We start from the raw sequence: 24,842 nt of genomic DNA, 5'->3' as shown, positions 1-24,842 counted from the left end.
CTCCTGCAGGCCTGGTCCCCCCCAACTGCTCTCCCCTGCAGGCCTGGGTCCCCCCCAACTGCCGTTCCCTGCAGGCCCGGTCGCCCCCAACTTCCCTCCTCTGCCAGCCTGGTCGCCCCTAACTGCCCTCCCCTACAGGCTTGATTGCCCCCAACTGCCCTCCCTTGCAGGCCTGGTCCCTCCCAACTGCCCTCCCCTGCTGGCCTGATCGCCCACAACTGCCCTCCCTTGCAGACCTGATCCCTCCCAACTGCCCTCCCCTGCTGGCCATCTTGTGGTGGCCATCTTGTGTCCACATGGGGGCAGGATCTTTGACCACATGGGGGCAGCCATCTTGTGTGTTGGAGTGATGGTCAATCTGCATATTACTCTTTTATTAGATAGGATAAAGGCCTGGTGCACGGGTGGGGGCCAGCTGGTTTGCCCTGAAGGGTGTCCTAGATCAGGGTGGAGGTTCCCTTGGGGCGTGGGGCGGCCTGGGCGAGGGGCCTGTGGTGGTTTGCAGGCTGGCTACTCCCCCTGGCGACTCAAGCGGAGGCCCTGGTATCTGGGATTTATTTATCTTCTACAATTGAAAGTTTGTAGCCTGGAGCGGAATCAAGCCTTCCACTTGCTCCGTGGCGGCAGCCATCTCTGTTGGGATTTATTTATCTTCTATAATTGAAACTTTGTAGCCTTAAGCGGAGGCCAAAGCAGGCCAGGGCTGCAGAAGCTTGGCTTCCTCCATTGCCAGGGGCAACCCTAGCCTCCTGCTCTCTCCAGCTCCGTGGCTGCCTCCATTTTTGTTGGGATTTATTTATCTTCTATCATTAAAACTTTGTAGCATTGAGTGGAGGCTTGGGCTGGCCAGGGTGTGTGGAAAGCTTGGCTTCCTCCATCGCCGGGGAAACCCAAGCCTCCCTCCTGCTCTCTGTGGCCGCAGCCATCTTGGTTGGATTTGCATATTCGATCCTGATTGGCTTGTGGGCATGGCTTGTGGGTGTAGCGGAGGTACGGTCAATTTGCATATTACTCTTTTATTAGATAGGATAGGTTTTAAAAGCTCTAATTTAAAAAAGTCTAATCCTCTCTGGTTCCTTCTCAAAAGAAACGGCCCTAGCCAGTATGGCTCAGTGGCTAGAGCATTGGGCCTGCAGAGTGAAGGGTTCCGGATTCGATTCTGGTCAAGGGCATGTACCTTGGTTGTAGGTTCCCCGGCCCTGGTCAGGGTGCATGAAGGAGGCAACCAATCGATGTGTCTCTCTCACATTGATGCTTCTCTCTGTCTCTCCCTCTCTCTAAAAATCAATGAAAAGCCCTAACTGGTTTGGCTCAGTGGATAGAGCGTTGGTCTGCGGACACAAGGGTCCCAGGTTCGATTCCGGTCAAGGGCATGTACCTTGGTTGTGGGCATGCCCCCGCAGGGGGTGTGCAGGAGGCAGCTGATTGATGTTTCTCTCTCATCGATGTTTCTAACTCTTTCTTCCTCTTCCTTCCTCTCTGTGAAAAATCAATAAAATATATATTTTAAAAAAATAATAAAAAAAAATCAATGGAAAAATAACCTCCAGTGAAGATTAAGAAAAGAAAAAAAAAAAGAAACAGCATCTAAATGTTTCAAATTAACTCACATTGGCTTAAGAAAGGTGCCATTGCACTCTGGCCAGGTAGCACAGTTGGTTAGATATTGTCCTGATATGCCAAGGTTGCAGGTTCAATCCCCAGTCAGGGTACATACAAGAATCAAACAATGAATGCATAAATAAGTGGAATAACAAGTGGACAAGTGGATGTTTTTTTCTCTCTCTCCCTTCCTCACTCTCTCTAAAAATCAATCAATCAATAAAAAAGTTTTTTTAATAAAAAAAAAAATAGGAAGGTACCATTGCATAGTGGTTAAGTGCATTGGCCCTGGAACCTGCTTGGGTTTGAATTACTAGGTGCAAACATCAGCACATCATAATGTTACCATTATCACTATCACTATTAATTAACATAACCTTAGATAAGTATTTTATCTAGAGCAGGGGTGGGCAAACTTTTTGACTCGAGGGCCACAATGGGTTCCTAAACTGGACCGGAGGGCCGGAACAAAAGCATGGATGGAGTGTTTGTGTAAATTAATATAAATTCAAAGTAAAGGAGCAGAGGGGAGAGCAAGAGAACCGGATAGAAAAGCCGGATCTGGCCTGCGGGCCGTAGTTTGCCCAAGGCTGATCTAGAGTCTTATTAAAATACAATTACTCTCAACCATTTAACTATTTATATTTTTTTAGGGAGAGTGGAAGAGAGAGGGAAAGAGAGACAGAAACATCGATGTGAGAGAAACACATCAATTGGTTGCTTCCTGCATGAGCCCCACTAGGGCCTGGGCTGGGGAGAAACCTGCAACCAAGGCACGTGCCCTTGACCAGAATTGAACTCAGGACCCTTTGGTCCGCAGGCCGATGCTCTATCCACTGAGAAAAACTGGCTAGGGCTTAACCATTTAACTTTAGAATGTTACTTCCCTTTCTGCTCCCCATCAAAATGCATGTGGGGGAAGAAGAAAACTTTGGATACATCTCTATCTTACTACATGTCATGTTACTGGGCATAACTTATTCGCATCTAAATAAACACGGAACCTGGCACACTGCAATGATCAAAGGAATGCATATATAGTAACAGTAACTTTGAAGAATCATGTGGTTTTATTTCTAGCAAAATGGTAGAATAAATTTACTATTAGAAAACAACTAATATTATCATACACTTATGAGTAAAATAAAATAATACATATAAATTTGTATTCTTCATAAGCAAGTATTATGTATTACATGTACATAATAATATTGCTTATTATGCACATTTAATACAAGTATTTAAAAAAAATCAAGGAAATGACAAAAGATGTAGGATACCAGTTAGTGACCTGAGGGAGGGAGGCAGCAGGATGGAGAGCATAGGGTACACAAGTAGATAGAGTATTTGTAATGTTCTAATTTTTCTTTTTTTAAAAAAATTTTAAAATTTGATTTTTAGAGAGGGAGAGAGAGAAACATCGATGTGAGCACAAAACATCAATCAGCTGCCTCCTGAACGCCCCCTACCAGGGATCGAACCAGGCATGTGCCCTGACCAGAATGGAACTGGCAACATTTTGGTGTATGGGACAACGCCCAACCAACTGAGCCACACTGGCCAGGGCGATAATATTCTAACTTTTGAGTCCAGTAAGTCATGGGTATTCACTTTAAAAATATGCTGTACAATTTACATTTGCTATATTTAGTCTTTTGAATTTACCAAGTATTAAAATAGATAATTAAAAGTGGACTTAAAGGAGTACACAATTCTTTACTTATATAGTCACTTTGGGAGAAAACCATAAAAGAGAAATTCTCTCACAGCTAATAAGGTATTCATTCTTAAAATCTGCTTGGCCAGTGTCGCTCAGTGGTTGAGCACCGATCCATGCACTAGGTCCCATTCTGGGTCAGGGCATAAGCACGGGTTGCGGGCTCAATCCCCAGTGAGGGCAGCCAATCCATGTTGATATTTCTCTCTCATCGATGTTTCTATATCTCTCGCCCTTCCCCCTCCTCTCTCTAGTCAATAAAAACATTAAAAAAAAAAAAGTCTGTCTGCTCCCATATGCTTAGCCCACTGCAGCTACCAGTCCTTAGGGGAGGAGTGCTATAAAAGAAAATGAGCAGAGGCCTTAGGGTAGAATATTTGCCTCTGCACTACTAATTGCCTCATTTTTAAAAGTTTATTTTCCTCACCTATAAAACAGGCATGTTAATAACTGCTCCTATCTCATAGCGCTAACGTGAGGATCAAATGAGATAACGTCTGTAAAAGAATTTTGTTAAAGCTGAAAATTAGGGGACCCCGAAGTTAGTGAGTTTTCTACTAGGGCATATGGACCCAGAGGAAGTAGTGCTGATGGGTAGTCCTATACCTTGATGAGTTGATTATTCTTCACATAGTGCAAAGTGTTTGACCGATTACCTCCAGCAACCACAGGTGGGTAGGCTAAGATGTCTGCTCCCCGGGCTCGGCATTCAAATTCAAACTGAAAAAAACAACACAGCAGTGTGACTATAAGTATGACTAAAGAAAGGATTTCTTTAGGGCTGTCCCAGCCTAGGCTCTCCTCAACAGCACACACCTCCAGTTAAGTTACTACTGGAAAACTATTCATCACACCTAACAAAACTTTTAATGCTGTAATTTCAGGCCACTTTTAGTCTCACCCCAAGCCTGTTATTCAATCCTATTACTAAATCTGTTCTTTTCTTGTGAGTACTCTAAATTTCTGATTTTCAAATTAAGTCCAGAAGAGGACACAGAAAACCTATGGTCAAGGGAGAGCAAAAAGATAACAGTTATGTAAAGTTACTGTTTGTTTATTCTTCTTTAGATAAACACGGGAATATGGCTTGCATGTTTAACAACAGCTCTAAATGACTAATGTCAACCTTGCAAATAGCTACTGACCTACAAGCTCTGGAAAATAAAAATAAAAATATGCTAGGCAAATGGTAAACTCTATGAATTTCATTGTGTCCTAGGATGGAGCTTGAGACTGCAACCATGTGCTACTATCTACAGCTCGACCACAGAGTCTCTTCCTTTAAATTTACGTGAACAGTACTAGCCTTCTCATCTCCCATTTATGTGAACCTTTTCTTCTTCAATAGCTCTACTCTGCGGGTTTTCTCTGTTTAACTGTTACTCCACGTATTTTAGACTCATTTAATAAATTACTAGTCACATTTAAGAACCAAATCCTCTCCACTGATCTCCTGGTCACTTCCATAAAAGCCAACCAGATGCCACCTGCAAATCAATAAAATTTCTTTACGTGTGCCTTCCCATCATTTAAAGCTCACCTTAGCATAAAGAAAGCTCTCATCCACAGGCGCTTTGCTGGCAAACATGGTCTCTATGAAAGCCTGCAAATAGAATGGAGGATGAAAAGAAGTCTAATTTTAACTACTCTGCTTACTCAAATGTTCAAAACACTGTCTTTCCTATAAAGATCAAGGGCAGACTTTATGACTGCCACTTCTTATTAGGGTTGTCTTATCACAACGTAGCCCATACTCTCAATTAACACTTGGCCTTCTCACTTCACCAGGTGCTATTTAAATGTTTGTATTTTGATTCTTTAAAGATGTAAAATGGGATTTCTTTGCATTTCATTCTGTGCATCTTATAACCAGGACACATCATGAGTAGACACTGTACAGCTTATGGGGAAGGGACCGTGGAGAGAAAAAGCAGGAATGATTTCATGAGGGCCTTGTGTGCATGTCCACATGCAGCTGACGTGAGTAGGGAGCCTGTGACATTTGAGACTGTTCAGTATGTGTCAAGCACCTGTGGAAGAATGAGATAGAAAGCTGGAAGGGAAAGGCAGAAGAGGCCAGATCGTGAAAGGCCCTGCGTGAGCATGTTGAAATTTAATCCTAAAAACAGTAAGAAGCCACCAAAGAACTTTACGAGAAGGGCAGTCAGATTTGAAGAGATCACTGTGGCTGGGGTAGAGTTAGACGCAGGCAATAGCAGAAGCAAAGAGACAGCAAAGGGGTATTAGGTGTCCTACTGTGCTAGGCACAGGCCGAAATAACACAGCTTGGTATTTAAACCCAGGTCTGTCTTCCACTACACTCTTCTGCCTCCCGAGAAGAGAACTTGGGGACCAGTTAATTAGATACAAGGGCTGGGAGAACAATTATCTAGGTAACTTCCATATTTCTATCTAAGGTAGCTGGGTTGATGTTGTTATTATTAACCACAAAATAGAATACAAGAGAAGAGGAAGGTTTGGTAGAGCTGGCAGAGCTCAAGTTTAGACAATTACAGGAAATTCAGGTAGAAATGTCCAGGAGGCAGGATATACATTCAGTCATAGGAGAGATCTGGCCTGGATAGCTCTGACTCACCCTGCTTTTACTTCTGCCCATACATTCTACCAATTCTCCTCTCCTAAAAGGTTACTTAACTCTGATGGCAAGGCCCTTTACGTATTGTACTAGGTGTACCTAGTTAATAATGGTTAATAATGCGGATTTTTTCAATAGATGGAGTTACACATATGTTGATATATATGCGATTTGATAAGTATGCTATTTTGTTATATTGACAGCAAGCTTCAAAACTTCATTTGTCAAATTTGCTGAAGGTGTTAACATCATAGATATTTTTACGCTTAAAAATGTCCAATTTCGTGCCAAAAAAGAGCGTTTGAGGGAAGTTTTAATTCATTATTTTTTTAAAAAAGTTATCGTACACTTCGGGAAGCTTAGGGTGAACATGCTCCATCTCAAGATACTTGTGAACGCTGGTTTAAACACTTTAAAAGTGATGATTTTGATATGAAAGACAAAGAACGTCCAGGTCAACCGAAAAAGTTTGGAGACCAACTATTACAAGCATTATTGAATGAAGATGTGTTTCAAACTCAAAAACAACTTGCAGGAAGATTAAATGTTGCTCAGCAAACAATTTCTGATCGTTTACAAGCAATGGGAAAGATTTTAAAGGAAGGAAAATGGGTGCCACATCAACTGAACGAAAGACAAATGGAAAACCAAAAAGTCACCAGTAAATTGTTGCTTCAAAGGCATGAAGGAAAGTCTTTTTTGCATCGAATTGTGACTGGCGATGAAAAGTGGATTTATTTTGAGAATCCCAAATGCACAAAATCATGGGTTGATCCAGGTCAACCATCAACATTGACTGCAAGGCCAAATCACTTCGGAAAGAAGACAATGCTCTGCGTTTGGTGGGATCAGGAAGGTGTGGTGTATTATGAGCTTCTAAAACCAGGTGAAACCATTAATACTGATGGCTACCGACAACAAATAATCAATTTGAACCACGCTTTGATTGTGAAACGACCAGAATGTGTCAATAGACTCGGCAAAGTAATTTTGCTTCATGATGATGCACCATTGCACACTTCAAAACCAGTTAAAGATCTTGCCTGGGAGGTATTAACCCACCCACTGTATTCACCAGACCTTGCTCCTTCACATTACCACTTGTTCTGATCGATGGCACACGCACTTTTGGAGCAACACTTCAAAACATATGAAGAAGTGGAAAATTGGGTCTCTGGATGGTTTGCCTCAAAACAAGAAAAGTTCTATTGGGACAGTATCCACAAATTACCTGAAAGATGGGGGAAATGTGTAGCTAGTGATGGACATTACTTTGAATAAAGTACTTTTGATGTTTCTCTTGAAATTATCGTGTTTTGATTACAAAATCCACATTATTAACTGGTACACCTAGTAAACCAAATCAGACTGCAAGAAAATCCAATTGATCCGTATCACAAAGACACAAATTATATTTTGCTTATTCCCCAAAAGATAGGAAACTTTCATTTGGGCTGAAAAACACAAATATAGCATCATTATTCTTAAGAAAACTATTTTGCCCAAATATTAAAAAATCTTACAGAATAATTCTACACCAGAATTGGGACTACTTAAAGACAATACCTCAGATTTAATACTTCTAAATTTTGGCATACTTAAAATAGTCTCTCACTAACAGCATGGACAAGTGACAGAAGTGCAGATCAGAATACTCCCAGGTAAATTTGTAATTGATTTTACATCTTTTCCAATAACATCTGATCACTCATCACCAATTTCTTGGAGCCCTAAACATTATCCCAATCTATCCTTAGCTACTTCTCTTCCTTATTTTAAAAATCAATGATTTGACGGAAAACAAAGACATATACTTTTCACATTTGTAATTAGTTGTTAGTTGTCTTTGTTGATCTAGCCATAGCTACAACAAAGGACAGTGTACTAGACAAACTAGAGCATTTACTGAGGAAGTCACCAAATGAGGTAAAATGAAACAGATGAGGGAATAGTTCAGGAAAACAATGTTTAACTTTGGGAAGACTACAGGTAGAACTCAGAAAAATAGCCTTCAAATGTTTGTGTGCTATTATGCTAGCAGGTTAATTCTAGTAGGCCCGGAATTAACTTGAGCTGTTTTGTTCAACGTCCTGCACGGAATGGATCCTGGTTAAGGCCTGAAACATACTGAGTGTTGAGAGGAGCTTCAGAGCAGTTTGTATCAGTTTGTCAGTACTGGTGACAGTGAGATTAATGGTTTGACTTGGTTTCCACGGGAACTCCAAAAGGCTTTGCTGTTACATGGCAGGAGTCTGCCAATACGATCCAAACCAGAAAAATCTCTAGTTGAGATTCCATTTTGGGCTCCTGGTTCCCAGGTGTTCCATGCAGGCATCGGTGGTTCCTGATCCAGGAGAGAAAATGCATCCTGTCCAGCTCTTACTGAGAGCGGACAGGACAGGAGCCTGAACTTGGCTTCTTTGGTCCCTGACTGTGAGACAGCCACTGGATGTGACAGGTATTCTTATGTTAATGCTGTTGCTACACTGCACCCTTTCCTGTTAATTGTAGACTTGTAAGCATTATCATTTTGGGTCCTATGATTCTTTTTTTAAATACATTTTATTGATTTCTTACAGAGAGGAAAGGGAGAGGATAGTTAGAAACATCGATGAGAGAGAAACATCGATCAGCTGCCTCCTGCACACCTCCCACTGGGGATGTGCCTGCAACCCAGGTACACGCCCTTGACCGGAATCGAACCCGGGACCCTTCAGTCCGCAGGCCGATGCTCTATCCACTGAGCCAAATCAGTCAGGGCCTATGATTCTTTTTTAACTATCAAACTGCTACTGTTATTGCAGTTATTGTCAGGAAAGGAAATAAATTTAATTTATGTTGCTCCAAGGAGAAACAACTGAGATCATGGGTAAAAAATACAAGAAGGCATATTTACTTTGCCTTGCAAGGTACTGAGCAAGTCTCTAGACGTGTCCCCTAAATGTCAAGGTTGAAGCTGGATGTTCACCTGCCATGAAATTAGTGCATTAAGTATACAACCTCAAAGTGCCCACTGAACCCTAAGAGCTTAGAATGTTTTCATTTGAAAACAGATTTGCAGTAGGAATCACACCTGTGACGTCAGTTTCCCAGCAATCTGCATTCGTTCAATTTCAGCAGGAGATTTGATCAGCCGTAGGCGCTGTACCAGCTGCTTGACAGCCCGAACCTTGTTCTTGCTCTTGGTTTTGACTTCAGTCAGATGCTGCATATAGTCCGAGTGAAGCTGTGCGTGAGCGGGCCTCATCCAGTCATACCAAAGTGTATTTGTCTCGGCTTAAAATAAGATGCCAAAAAATCAATTTAAAGGAAAACTAACAGCAACAACAACAAATACCAACTGTCATGATGACTTAAACAAGAGTCAAAACTGCAACACGTGGTGTGAAACGCTAACACAAGCATGTCCAACTCGCGGCTTGCTCTAAAGACTTGAGCACAAACTCTCGCAGGACTGAAGTAACTGAAGGGTTTGATCATAAATCATTGGAAAGGCCATTCCCTGAAAAACAGCAAGATATTCTGAGGCTGAACTGACAGCTTTTCTGCCCCAATACAAAGTTTTGGAACTACCTAGATGGAACTAAACCTTTATTCAAGCTTTGGTTTTATTTATTAACTGTTAAAGAAAAATTACAATAATTGTTCTCCACACCACCACCGAGCCAGAGGCACTGTTGAATAAATTGAACAAAAAGGATAGAAAACTGTACTCAGATCATTAAAAGGTTAAAAGCATTCCATCTCTTCGCCAACACTCTCCGCGTTGGTAAAAGGAAGTTCTCTCAGTTAGGAGCAATTCTTCACGGCTATAGAAATGCTACAGTTGATAGTATGTGCTAATCCACTCTTTCCTTTCCCATCTGCTATTTTCATTATAGACAAGCACTATTCATCTTTTAACTATATTTGCCTAATATAAAATAAGTAGGCTTATTATGAAAATGATTTCCATTTACACCAAGTCTCCATTTCCTTTCATTTTTTTCTTTTTATTTATTAATTTTGTTAAATAGAATTTATTGGGATGACATGGTTAATATAATTATATTAGAGGCCTGATGCATGAAATTCATGCAAGGGGCTCGGCCCCCATCCGCAGAGGTGCCAGGCTTCGTCTGGAAGGACATCCGGTCTAATTAGCATATTACGTTTTTATTATTATAGATAGATTTCAGGTATGCAATTCTATAATACCTTTCTTTTATTTTTTTCTGACAGTAGCTAATGAACTACTGCATTCCCAAACTATGCCTAAAGGGTTGTATGTTTTGTGTGTCTTATTTTTTTTTTAAAATATCTTTATTGATTTCAGAGAGGAAGGGAGAGGGAAAGAGAGATAGAAACATCAATGATGAGAGAGAATCGACTGGCTGCCTCCTGCACGCCCCACAGTGGGGATCAAGCCCGCATCCCAGGCATGTGCCCTTGACCAGAATCGAACCTGGGACCCTTCAGTCCACAAGCTGACGCTCTATCCACTGAGCCAAACTGGCGAGGGCTGTTTTGTGTGTTTTAATAAAAAGATTTAAAATTGATTTTTAGAGAGAGGGAGGGAGAGGAAGAGAGAAACATCAATGTGAGAGCAAAACATCGATTGGCTACCTCCTGCATGCCACCTGCTGGGGATCAAGCCCACCATGTGCCCTACCTGGGAATCAAACCAGCAATCTTTCGGTACAAAGGACGATGCTCAACCAACTTGAGCCAGGGCAAGGGACAAAGTAATTTCAAGAAATAGAATAGCTACAAAGAAAATGATTCTATGCCCACACTCATGAAGACTTTGAAGATTATGAAAGTTCTACTAGCTTAGTTGGGTAATCCTTTCTACAAAATAGAAAATATTTTATAAAGTAATGGAAAGAATTGAAACATAATAGAACATGCATATTCGAGCAAGTATTTTCTTTCAAGGGAGTCTTAGTAGGAAACAAGTCCAGTAAATTCCACGAATGTTGGAAACTATTTTGGAATTCTGTTTTAGAAATTGACTTCAGAAATGGTTTTTAAACCACATAAGAAAAATCAGACTAAAATTTTACAATCCTTGCCCTGGCAGTGTGGCTTAGTTGGCTGAGCACCATCCCGTGCACTGAAAGGTTGCCAGTTCAATTCCTGGTCAGGGCCCATGCCAGGGGTGCGAGCTTGATCTCCAGTAGGGGCATGCAGGAGGCAGCTGATTGATGTTTCACTCTCACATTGATGTTTTTCTCTCTTAAGAAAAAAAAAAAAATCTTAAAAAAATTTTTTTACAATCCTGCATTGTTTTGTCTAAAACCAGTATTTTCCAACCTGATCATCTATCTTATTTAACACATTTGGCTCTAAGTGACTTTGGATACTTTAAACATGCTTCCAGAACTATAGATTTACAAGAATCTCTAAGGATAGCTTATATTGTAGTGTAGGTTCTGCAAAGTTCAAGAAAAGGAATCCCAAAATATTCTGAGTGATCATAATTTCACCAGAATTAATGTAGAGAAAGTGACTATTTTGAGAAGTATGAACTGTGTATGTAAATCATCTAAGAATCTTGTTAAAATGTAGATTCTGATTTAGTCAGTATGAAATGGGGGCCTATGATTTTACATTTCCAATATCTACTATGCATTTGTAATTCTTTTTTTTTTTTTTCATTTGTAATGCTAACATGCATCACCAGGTGATTCTAATGCTGGTGATGCTTAGATCCTTTTTTGAGAATACTACTTCATTTTGAAGTATTGGCAAAAGCAGTAAAAAGCAGGGATCAAAGGTCAATAGACGGGTCAGTAATCTTAAAGAGTGGGCCATCCTCCACTTCAGAAGGAAATTCACTCTTAGGGATGTCACACTAGGACAGTTAACCGTCTATGTGAATGAATACTCTAGTAAGATTTAGCAAATGAATAAATGAAGTCTTTAAAGCAGACCAGTCTTGTGGTAAAAATTTATGTTCCTTTCTTGGTGCTTAAGAGAAACCACTAATGTGGATAATCATTTTAGGACATTAAGAACTAAATAGGTAAGGAAGGTCTCAATCCCAATCTGGCTTATCATTTGACTTCTGCTGCAATCGGTTACCTTTCAGTTTCGAAACTAGATGTTGAAATTCTTCCAGCGTATAGGCTTCATCCACACCAGTTAGAGCCATTGCTCCATCAGTGCCCGATCGAGGGCCATCCCAAAGTTCTCGACTGGGGTCTCTCCGAGGCACAAAAAGCATGGCCTTGTGTGCTGGTAACTGCTTGCCAGGGAGGCTCTGAAGGACGAGAATGCTATCGGGCTCTTGGAATCCGCACAGGTACAGGAAATTGTTGTCTTGGTGGAAAGTATAGGGGATATCATTGCTCATATAGTATGTAGGGTTGGAGAGCAGAACCACTGTCTGGTCTGTCCCACTCTGCCCTTGTGCTTCCTTGTGGATCAGAGACATTAATTTGTGTCTGCGAAGTGCATATTCCACCTGGGATAGTCCTGGAGTCACCTCCCCTAGAAATGACAAACAACAGTGATGCTTTGCATTTCTATAGTGCCAAAGTATGCAAGGTAGTTTAATATTAGATAAAGATACCCAAGTTCATTTCTTCAATTTAGGCCAAATCTCTTCATAGCATATGGAGAATTATGGGATAACCCAGGTTTAAATTTTCTATTCTATTGTAAAAATTTGAAAAACAAACAAAAACACAACAACAAAAACAAAACAAAACACAAAAAAACAAGATAGTTAGAAATTGATCAGCTACTCCTGCAAGCCCCCCACTGGGGATCGAGCCAGGGATCGAGCCGGCAAGCCAGGCATGTGCCCTGACCGGGAATCGAATCAAACCTCCTGGTTCATAGGTCGACAACCAACCACTGAGCCACAACGGCGGGGCCATACTGTTTTGTGGTTAAGTGTGGACTCTGTCAGACTGTTGTGAATTGAAATCCTGGCTTAACAACGGACTTGGGGAGAGCTACCAATCTGCTCTATGCCTCAGTTTCCTCATCTTTTTTTTTTTTTTTTAAATATATTTTATTGATTTTTTACAGAGAAGAAAGAAGAGAGATAGAGAGTTAGAAACATCGATGAGAGAGAAACATCGATCAGCTGCCTCTTGCACACCTCCTACTGGGGATGTGCCCGCAACCAAGTTACGTGCCCTTGACCGGAATCGAACCTGGGACCTTTCAGTCTGCAGGCTGACGCTCTATCCACTGAGCCAAACCGGTTTTGGCAGTTTCCTCATCTTTAAAATGGACATAATAAGCCCTGGGTGGGTGGCTCGGTTGGCTGGAGCACTGTCTTGTACACCAAAAGGTTGCGTGTTCAATTCCCTGTCAGGACACATACCTAGGTTGTGGGTTCAATCCCTGTTTGGGGCACATACAAAGGTCAACCAGTGAGTTCGTAAATGAGTGGAACAACAAAAATCAATGTTTCTCTCTCTCTATCAATAAATAAAAATTACAAAAAAAAAAAAACTACAACTAAACAATCACTGAAATATGGACACCTAACTGATTATGAAACTTTTAAGGGAAGATTTGAGAATTATTATCTATAACCCATTCTACAACCATCTAGAATATATTTTTATTAATTTCAGAGAGAGGAAGGGAGAAGGAAAAATAGAAATGAAGAGAATCATTGATTGGCTACCTCCTGCACACTCCAATTGGGGATCAAGCCTGCAACTGGGCATGTGCCCTGACAGGGAATCGAACCATGACCTCCTGGTTCACAGGTTGACGCTCAACCACTGAGCCACACCGGCCAGGCTAGAACCAATCTTTTTATTATTTTAAATATTACACTTGATAGGAAAACAAAAAAGTGGTTCTTGACAAGTCATTCTGACAGCTCAGCTTCTGAATAGTCCTCTTGTAAAGCACTCCAAACTGTACTTCACATTCTAAAATTTATTTTGCTTAGAAGTATAGAAATGTTAGAAATGCTTCATTAGGCACTAATGCCTCCTATTCACTGATAAGTTTCAGTGTTTGTGTGAATTAAACACCTTGCTGTTCTGGTGGTGACAGCAATACTCCTGTGGCAATGTCCGGGAACTATATAAGTGTCTATCTTGTACAGATATAAAAAGTAGACTCACAGCTCATAATAGTATATAGCTCAGAATGCCATTTGCCTTCCTACATGGAATCATTTTTATTTCCCTCCAGGTGATAAGTGGAGGGAATACTAGTGATTGAAAAGGATCAACTGATGTCATGAAAAAGAAGAAATGGTCTATAATGCCCAGATTTCTTTAAGAAAACGGTAACTTTTAAACATCACTAGGAGGGCCTACGTGAGTCAACCTGACTCTTTATTTCCATCTAAAATAGTAGTAATAAAGCCAGAACAGAGTCCCTTTATCTCCCAAGTTATTCTACTAAATATTTTCCAAGTTACTGTTGCTTCAGGAAACTTGAGTAGGTATGGCTCCCAAAAATTCAGAAGGAATTGACACAGAAGTTTCACTTTTAAGAATTTGTTTTAAGAAAATAATTGATGAGTATACAGAATGTACAAGCGCACACACACACCATTTTTACAAAAGAAGTAAGTCTAGAAATATATATTAAAAAAATCCCAACAGTGGTTTTCTCGAAGTGGTGGGATTATGATTAATTTTTTTTAGCCTCACCTAAGTATATGTTTATTGATTTGAGAGGAGAGAGACATTGATTGGTTGCCTCCCATACTCGTCCCTACTGGGAATTGAACCCACAAACTTTTGGTGTACAGGACAATGCACAACCAATTGAACTACCCGACCAGGGCAGATTATGAATAATTTTAAAAAAAATGTATGCTTAGCTGTATTCTCTAATTTTTCTATAATATATATAAAACTTGTATAATAATTAGGAAAGGGATTGAGATAGTTTCAAAAAGTTTTAAGTACTGGCATGTATTGAGAAAATAACTAAGCCAAACATGAAAGCTTTTGGAGCAACTACGTACAGACAACACAGTTTTATACCCTAAACTAACAAACTGGCTATGTAAAAGGAAAAAAAAATTTAAGTATCACATGCCTTTTAATTTTTCTTGATAATTTACTCTTTCTTCACCCCACAAACATTTTAACACGTATGTTTTGCATCTCTACCTGGAGAAAGACAAATGATTAATACTTTGAATACTTACATAGTTCTTGCCTCTAAAAACTGTGTAACTGGTAATTCTGTTTTAAAATTTTATCTTCTTCTCTCCCTTCTCACTTACCCCAATGTCCAAAGCCTATGTCTAGGAGAATAAAAATTAGGATAGGCATCCCTTCCCCCATAGCTGAGATGAATATGTGAATGTGTATGAACATGTACGTGTGTATATTTATTTGCATTCATTTTTCGTTGTTAATCTTCACCTGAGGACATTTTTCCCATTGTTTTCTAGAGAGTGGAAGGGAGGGTGGGAGTGGGGGAGAGAGACAGATATAGAGAGAAAGACAGAGAGAGAAACATCAATGTGAACATTGATTGGTTGCCTCCAGCACGTGCCCCGACTGGACCAGGGACAAACTCAAAACCTTTGACCAGCAATTGGTGTGTGGGCCGACGCTCTAACCACTGAGAACACTGGCCAAGGCTACATTCATTTTTTATTTTGCTAACATGTATATAACATACATAGCGAACATTCTAGATACAGAGACCATCATTTTGATAATATGATTACTAGTTTCAAGGCCTGGAAAATGCAGCTCACCACATAAAAGTATCTCACCACAAGAAATCAATAATTTTCAAAGCTGGTAAAGCTTAATATTAATTCTACATTTAAAAGAAGATTGACGCTAACGGTAGGTTGATAGGGTAGAGAAATACTTAAATTTATATCAACTGGATTGCTATTAAGCTTACCTTACAGCTTTGAAAAACTCTGATTTCTTGTGTGTTTCAGTGGTGAGCTGCATTTCCTGAGTCTCAGCCGACTTTCCAGCAGTAATTCCAGTCTCATGAAGAATCAGCAAAAAAGAAGCCCTCACTGAGAGACACACTGGTATTGCTCACTGAGTGGAGACAGTGAAAGAGTAACATATTTCTAAAAGCAGTTTAGGTTATTAATATCTATGCTTACACAGAAAAAACAGATTTAACTTCTCATGGCAGAAACAGCAATTTCCCTTGAAACCCTGGCTGCTTTTTTACAAAGCATGTGATTTTACTCTACCTACCTTTTTGGGATAATATTCATTCACCACAGTTCATCCCTCATGCCTTTTTAATAAAATAAAAAGGTTTAGGCATGAATTTGAGCAATAGTGATGACATATCTAGCAGCAACACTGGAATCTTATAGCAGAAAAAAATATTGGGGAGGTCAACTTTTATCAAGTATAAAAACCAGTGAAGTAAATAAACCCCAGTTTTTGCATCATCTTTACAGTGCTGTCACCTCTCAAAGCCATGACAGTCAGATCTGGAAATCTTGCATAATCTATACAGGAATATTTTTGTTAAACGTTTGAAATTAGTATTTAACACTTCCAAGAAAAACATGTTTTCAAGGATAACACACAAATTCATGAAATATTCCATATGCTTTTAAAAACAAGTTTTCTAAAATACCTTTAACATCTTTAACATAGTAATTCACTACGAATCAATAGTTAGAACACAACTGTAGAAACTAAGTCTTAGAAAGCAATAGAACTTTTCTTTAAGAAAATCCTAAGTACATATTTCACTGATAATACTGAATGGTAAGGCTTAATAAAGTGTTTATAGCTCTAGATAGTGCTGTCCGTGGAGTACCAGTAACCACATGTAGCTATTTAAGTTTAAATCTAAATTATTTAAAATAAAATTTAAAAATTTAGTTTCTTAGTTGCACTAGCAACATAGTAAGTATACAATAGCCACTTGTGGCTGGTGGCTCCTGTAGTGAACAGCACAGCTCTAGATGAAGCACCTGAGAGAGAGACAGTTATTATGGTTAAAATCCTTACCTGGTCTGAGGAGGTGTGGGTGTGTGAAGGGGCTGGGCTGGCCCAAGTATCGATTTGGAACCCTCCTGTCTGGGATGGGCTGGAGGGAGTACCTTCTCTGAGAACAGGATATGCATCCTAAGGAGAAAGAAAGAGGATGAAATGGAAGAAGGAATCTAGAAGGTCCTCACAGTACATATGTACATTTATCTATCTCCAGCATTTGAGTTTTAGAAAAATGCCAATTAATTTCACCTTCAATATATATATGGGCCTTCCTCTGTGCCAGCCAGAGCCTGTGTGGAGCCCTGGTAACACAGAAGTGATCTAATTTTAACCCTTAGTGACTTTAGTCCACTAGGTATGCTTAGATTTTTCTATCTTTCAAAATATGCTTGACTCTAGCTTAGCACCCTTCTTAATCTGGCCCCTGCTCACTCCTCTAGTGGCTGGCCTAATCCTCAAAAAACATTATTGCAACCACACTAAACTACGCAAAGAGCTAGCTAATTAGTCTGTATTATAACAGCATTTGCCTTTAAGTACACAGTTATCTTAGTCTAAAATGGCCTTTGCTTGTTTCCGATTGATCAACTTCTCAAAAATCAGCTCCAACATCTAGGAAGCCTGCTTTTTAATTCCCCATCCCTACTGCATCTGATACCAAGGCCCCTCCTCAATGCTACTGCACTTAATTCTATTTTGCTATTGTTGTTAATTCTAACCTGAGGTATGTTTTCCATTGATTTTTTAGAGAGAGTGGAAGGAAGACAAAGAGAGAAACATCGATGTGAGAGAGACACATCGATTGGTTGCTTCCTGTATGCACCCAACCCAGGAGGAAATAGAATCTGCAACCCAGGTACAAGTCCTTGACTGGGAATCGAACCTGCGACCCTTGTGTGCAGGCCAACACTCTATCTACTGAGCCACATCAACCAGGGCTTAATTCTATTTTAAGACCTACTACACTGCAAATAATTGCTAAATTAGTTTGCTATGAACTTTGGGAAGATAGAGATTGTTATTTGTCTTTATTTTTCCCAGTGATGAGATTTGGGATATATTTTTGAAGGTCAAAAAGCCAACAAATCTGGGTTCTGATTAAATGCAGGGAATAAAAAAAGCATATTAAGGATAATTCCCAGGTTTTTGCAAGTGGGTGAAAGGTTATGCCATTAAATGAAATGGAAAAGATTGAGATAATTATTGGCTATTCCAATGGAGAGGTCCAACAGTCTTAAGTTCAGGGGCGGGGGGGAGGGAGGAATAGGTTAGATACATAAATTAAGGTGTCATAAGCACATGGGTGGTATCTAAAGTCCTGGGACTGAATTATTACCTATGAAGATGGTATAGAGAAAGTCCAGGTACTCTATTATTTTGGTGTGAGAAGAAAAAGCACAGGAGAAAGGAAGAATACTGTAAGAATGTGGTATTTAGGAAGTTAAAGAAACAAGTGTTTTATAAGAGGGGAAGTACTTAACTGTGCTATATGCTGCTAAATATGAGACCAAAAAGACAACTACTGGATTTAGCAACATGGAAGTCACTAGAGACCCTGACAAGAACAGTTTTAGTCAGAAGTATAGAAGATAGAAACCAAAATGGGTGAATTTACAAGATAAATAAGTTCTGGGGATGTAATGTATAGTATGGTAACTATAGCTAACAATTATGTATTGTATATTTGAGAGTTGCTAAAAGAGTAAAACTTAAAAGTTCTTACAAGAGCCCTGGCCAGGTGGCTCAGTTGGTTGTAGCTTTATCCCGTACATCAAAGAGTTGAGGGTTCGATTCTGAGTCAGGGCACATACCTAGGTTGCAGGTTCGATCCCCCATAGGGGGCTAATATTGTGCAATGTCTAGAACCTAAACTCTTAAATCCTGGTCTAAGAAATGAGATAGAGTTGGAAAGAGCAGAATTTGGAATCAGATAGACCCAAGTTTAAATACCAGATTTTTCACTAATGAGCTAGGTTTCCTTAGGCAAATTACTATTTTTCAGAGGCTCAGGTTTCATATGGACACAAAATATTTATTTTGCTGGAATGCTGTGACAGTTCAATGACACAGCATTCCAGCAAAAGACACTTGCTACAGGGTGTGACCCAAAGATGGTACTCAAATAATGTTCAGTATTATTATTACTGCTACTTATTTTCTTTTTTAAAAAATATATTTTATTGATTTTTTACAGAGAGGAAGGGAGAGGCAGAGACAGTTAGAAACATCGATGAGAAACATCAATCAGCTGCCTCCTGCATACCACCCACTGGGGATATGCCCGCAACCAAGGTACATGCCCTTGACCGGAACCGAACCTGGGACCCTTGAGTCCGCAGGCCGATGCCCTATCCACTGAGCCAAACCAGCTAGGGCTGTTTTCAATGGCAGGCAAATATCATCACATGTATACCATACATAGTATAAGCACAGATACTGGAGAGAATTGAAATGATTTGAGTTTAAGAGTTTTGCAATACTTCTAGTCAACTGGTATACAAACAAAAAGTAAAAAATATTCAAAGCTGACAAATGGTCTTGAAAGACTGGCTAGAAATGTACACTATTATTTTCTATGTCACTAGAATATCATTTAAACAAGTTGTTTATACATGTGATGAAAAATAAAACAAATAATATATAGAGGAGAAGAAACATAGACAGATCATCACAGGCAATTTCCTAGGACAATAAAATGAGCCAGGAATAGAATGTACATCTTTTTAATTCAGGCCTAGCCTATTGATAATTTAAATTGTCCCCAAAGAAAAGCAACTTTGGTCGAGTTTGCTTCTAACTGGATATTTTTAAAATTGATTTTTAGAGAGAATGAAAGGGTGGGGTAGAAGGAGGGAGGGAGAGGGAGAGTGAGAGTGTCTACCTGGATTTTCTAATCCTAACTTTCCCACATACAACTGATTCTCCACATAGCAGACACTGACCCATTAAAAATGTAAATCTGATGCATTACCCGCCCCCCAAATTGGCTTCCCACTAGAAATGAATGCTAGCTTTATTCATAACGGGTCAAAAGTGGAAAAGTCAACATGTCCATCCACAGGGCTAGTAGCTATTATACTGGATCATCACAGCTCTAACGTCATCTCTTCAGAGGCCTTGTAAAACCAATCGAAGGTAGCTTTCTGCCATCACGCTACTTTTTTTTTTAAAACACGTATCACATTATGTCCCATTTATTCGTTGTACTCTATGATAATGTAAACACCATGAAAACAGGCATTTTTTAATTCGATACTGTTATTACCAGTGGCTAAAACTGAGCCTTGCACAAAGCAGGCATTCAATAATATGTATTGAATACATAAATACACAGTTTTCAAAATCTTTAACTAAATGTTTTTTAGACTTCTTCATTTTTCCAAACCAAAACATGCAAGCACTGGGAAGTAAGTTATTAAGACTTAGTAACCTAGAGATCACATTATGCAAGTGGCATGCTGTGGCTGGTAACAACAGGTTCCACTGATTTATGAGGTATTGTTTGAGGCTTCCAGAGAAATATAGGGGAAATCATCCAGAGGGTTCAGGATGGTCTGGTATGACTCTGGACTAGCTCCATTTAGAAGGTCAAGTCCCTACCCCAACCCCAGAGTGACACCATAATGCAGCTCTCTCTGACACAAGCTTGTAACTCTGCTTGCCACACAATCAGTACCCTATCATCTCCTAGCGACCCACAGGAACATTGTCTTCAATGTAAAAATGTGCCTATTTGCAGTCACTCTACCACCACCACCAGCAGAGCCGGGACGGAAAGGAAACCACGGTTCTTACTACCCAAGGCACCCCCTTCCAACAATTTGTTAAAACATGGTAGATTACTATGAAGTTCTAGGAGTGCAGAGATATGCTTCATGTGCGGACATTAAAAAGGCTTATCATAAAGTGGCACTTAAATGGCACCCTGATAAGAATCCAGAAAATAAAGAAGAAGCGGAGAGAAAATTCAAAGAAGTAGCTGAAGCGTATGAGGTATTATCAAATGATGAAAAACGGGACATTTATGATAAATATGGCAAAGAAGGATTAAATGGTGAAGGCGCAAGTAATATTGATGATTCTTTTGAATATGGCTTCACATTCCATAAGCCAAATGATATCTTTAAAGAAATTTTTGGTGAAAGGGACTCATTTTTATGTCTTTTCTTTGAAGACTCACTTGAGGACCTTTTGAATAGTCCAAGAAGTTCCCATAGAAGTAGAAACAGAGGTGCAAGATCCTTTTTCTCTACCTCCTGTGAATATCCAGTTTTTGAGAGGTTTTATGAATATGATACAAGATATACACCATATGATTCACTGGGCCATGAAGACATTAATTCTTTCTCTTCCCTGGCATTTGATGACAGTGGGATGGACAACTACACATCTTTTACTTCACATAAAACTGTTAACGGCAGAAAGACCAATACAAGCAGAATTACTGAGGAAAGAGAAGGTGAAGATGATGGCGAGTTAGAGTCCTTCCTCATTATAAATGATGTGGCAGATGAAGAGGGCTTTGCAGAAGAACTCAGCTGGAGAAGACAGTCACTTGACAATTATTCACCAAAGTCCTACAGCTCCAAACATGTACCTCAATATACTTGTGTGAAAAATGAGCAACGTATACCGTGGGTCACCAGCAACAAGGATCCCTCTGTTTTCTCAGCAGGAAACAAAGAAGGTGGTAAGAGGAAAAAAAAGAAGCATAAAGAGGTGCACAAGAAGAAGTCAACCAAAAGGAATCGTTAAATTGGCTCTTCAGACACATTATGTTCATATAACATTTGGAACACGACTCTTTGTGTTTTGATTTATCAGTTTTGTCGATAACTTTTGTTTAATACTAGAGTAAGATTTATGATTAACACGATCAGCAGGATTGTGGTCTGGTCGTTTGGAGGTATGTCTGAAAAAGATGTATTTGTGGTGACAATTAGGTTAAGAATTTGGAAAGTGGTGAAGATGATTTTGCTTCTGTTTTTGAGCTCAGTGTTTACGTATTAGGCTTTTAATAGTTTATGATCTATTTCATTATTTTTCTTTTAATTAAAACTATACAAACTTCTGAAATATGTATAGCATTAGGAACTAAAAATGTATTGAGACATACAGGTTCAGATCATATAATTATTCATGAAATGACTTTTTTTTTTCCAATAGAGGTAGAGCATTTGACACATAACTTAAAGACATTATAAAGTAAAAATTAAAATATAAAGTATTTTATTTTAAATTAAAAATAGCTAGACTTATATTTATATAGCTGTCACAGCAGTAATTATTCACAACAGCCAAGAGGTACAAGCAATCCAAATGTCAACCGATTAGTAAATACGTAAAATATCTGTACATACAGGCATAGAGTGGCATATTATTCAGCCATAAAGAGAAAGGAAATCCTGTTATATGCTACAATGTGGACGGACTTTTTGACATTATGCTAAGTGAATAAGCCAGTCACAGGAAGACACTTTATGATTCTACTTATATGAGGTATCTAAAGTCAATTCATAGAAACAGAAAGAATCATGGTTACCAGGGAGTAGGGGGAGGGGAAAAAAAGAGTTGTTAATTGGTATAGTTTCAGATTTGCAAGATGAAAAAGTTCTGGGGATCTGCTTCACAACTGTATATTTAAAAATTATTAACATGGTAAATTTTTAAAAATATTTTTTATTGATTTTTTACAGAGAGGAAGGGAGAGGGATGGAGAGTTAGAAACATCAATGAAAGAGAAACATCGATCAGCTGCCTCCTGCACACTCCCTGCTGGGTATGTGCCCATAACCAAGGTACATGCCCTTGACTAGAATCGAACCTGGGACCCCTGAGTCGAGCCAAACCAGTTAGGGCCATGAAAAATTTTATGTTATATGTATTTTACTACCAAAAAAAAAAAAAAAAAAAAAAAGGCCAGACTTACCATGGATTCCTCAGAGCAACCTGGCTATATCATGTGTTCTAGGCCATCAGTGAATCACTCCAGATAGGAAACTTTCTATTTTCTTTTTTTGTTAAGCTTTACCTGAGATTATTTTTTTTCACTGATGTTTAGAGAGTGGAAGGGAGGGAGGGAGAAGACACACACACACACACACACACACACACACACACACACACACACACATCGATTGGTTGCCTCCTGCACACGCCAGACCCGGCCCGGGGAACAAACTTGCAACCCAAGTACGTGCCCTTGGCCAGGAATTGAACCCATGACCCTTCAGTGCACAGGCCACACTCTACCACTGAGCCACACCGGCCAAAGCTCTATTTTCTTTTTGGGTATGTTCACAGGATCTACGGATACATTACTCTAAAATACCACCTTTAGCCATTATAATTTAGGATTATGATAGAAGATAAATAATGAGTTACAGACACATTAGACACTGAGCCAAGTGGTTTGAACTAAATGTTTGAATACGTTCTTTCAAATGAACTTAGTTGAGTATCAACATGATGACTTCTTAGCTTCCTTCAATTATTTAATTTTCAAAATATATTTCAGCCTTTTGCTTCTACTCATTTAACAGTATTTTTAAAAAGAATTTTGATTGATTTTTAGAGAGAGTACCTACTGTTTTTCAAGTAGTGTTCTAGATACCTGGGGTACAATAATGAACAAAGAGCAAAAATCTTAGTTGTCACAGGCTGGAGAGAAACAATAAACAAATATTAAGTATATATAATGTTAGTCATAGTTGCTAAGGAAAAGAATAAAGTAGGGGAAGGGGATAGAGGTTTTGAAGTATGAGAGCTGAAATAAAAATACTTTTATTGATTTTTAGAGAGGAGGGAAGAGAGAGAGAGAGAGAAACACTGATGTGAGGGCATAACATTGATTGGCTGCCTCCTGCATGCTCCCTTATCGGGGATCAAGCCAGCAACCTGGGAATGTGCCCTGACGGAATCGAACCTTTCAGTGCAAAGGACTACACACCCAACCAACTGAGCCACACCGGCCAGGCCAAGAGCTGATATTTTAGCTAACGTAGCCAGGGAAAAGTGATAGTTAAATCTGAGTTAAGAGTGAAGGAGCTGGCCATGTGTATACCTGGTGAGATGAACTCCAGGCAGAAGGAACAGCAAATGAAACATTCTTAAGGCAGCTGTTTGAGGAAATGGAGAAGTTCAGTGGTAGCCGATTAAAAGAGCAAGTAAATGAAGTAAGCAATGTCATGCAGTGTTTGCTAGATCACAATATGGACTTTGTTATTATCTGTGGGGAGGAAGCCATTGGAGGCTTTGATCAGAAGAGTGATGTAATCTGACACATTTAAACAGGCCCACTCTGGCTGCTGGCACTGAAAAGACCCCAAGTAAGCAGGGATAGAAGCAGAGACATCAAGCTATTGCCACAATCCAGGCAAGAAATTATAGTAGGTTGGTTCAGGATGGTGAAGGTGAAGAGTGGTCAAATTCTGGACATATTCTAAAGGTAGGGCCAAACAGAATTTGCTAACATGGCCTGACCAGGAATCCAACCGAGACCCCCGGGTTCCTGGGTCAAGTCATCCACTGATCCACACCAGCAGGGCTCTACTATTTTTAAATGATTTGTAGTAGTGTAAGATTTTTTGTTTTGTTTGATTTTTAAGTTGGTAGGTGGGTGAGAAGGAAAGGTCATTATTATATAGGAGGTACTGGTGACAATTAGCACTTAAAACTTATTTTCAGAAAATACTATCTAATAAAGAGGGAATATGCAAATTGACTGTCACACAGTGACAAGATGGCTGCACCCACAGCAGAAGCAGGGATCCCATAACATAAGATGGGTGTGCCCACACCGGAGGCTGAGTTCCCATAACGAGATTTAACAAGCTATCAGCAGAGACCTGAGGCTGCCTGGTGCTGGGCCTGGGCAGGGGACCTGAGGCTGCGCCCCCCCCCCCCCCCCCCGCCTGGTGGGGCTTAACAGGGGACCTGAGGCCATGCCCCGCACCCTGGCACTGAGCCAGGGGACCTGAGGCCATGCCCCCCGCCCAGCGGGGCTTGATGGGGA

The 24,842-nt window shown here is 39.8% G+C and overlaps 2 protein-coding genes across 3 annotated transcripts in view; one reads left to right on the top strand and one right to left on the bottom strand.

Moving 5' to 3' along the window:
* XPNPEP3 (X-prolyl aminopeptidase 3) overlaps positions 1-24,842 on the bottom strand; it is a 42,280-nt gene that overhangs the window by 12,998 nt on the left and 4,440 nt on the right. Inside the window, exons 2-6 of one of the 2 annotated variants that reach the window (XM_080659700.1) lie at positions 16,844-16,960; positions 11,982-12,389; positions 8,989-9,191; positions 4,860-4,922; positions 3,926-4,039 (exon numbers count right to left, since the gene is read on the bottom strand). In XM_080659700.1, coding sequence (XP_080515826.1) covers positions 3,926-4,039; positions 4,860-4,922; positions 8,989-9,191; positions 11,982-12,389; positions 16,844-16,960 — 905 coding nt within the window. Of the gene's footprint in view, positions 1-3,925; positions 4,040-4,859; positions 4,923-8,988; positions 9,192-11,981; positions 12,390-15,755; positions 15,893-16,843; positions 16,961-24,842 lie in introns of those variants that run through there. The other variant, XM_080659701.1, reaches the window with a different exon arrangement.
* Positions 20,660-21,583, top strand: DNAJB7 (DnaJ heat shock protein family (Hsp40) member B7; the record flags this gene model as incomplete). The annotated part of the gene is made up of 1 exon (XM_080661117.1): positions 20,660-21,583. One exon carries the CDS (start codon positions 20,660-20,662, stop codon positions 21,581-21,583), a length of 924 nt encoding a protein of 307 aa, XP_080517243.1.

The sequence above is a fragment of the Plecotus auritus genome (genome assembly GCF_963455305.1).
Source record: "Plecotus auritus genome assembly, chromosome: 3".
NCBI lineage: Eukaryota > Metazoa > Chordata > Mammalia > Chiroptera > Vespertilionidae > Plecotus > Plecotus auritus.
Note: the sequence above shows the minus strand (reverse complement) of the source record. Positions and strands in the feature narration are given on the sequence as shown.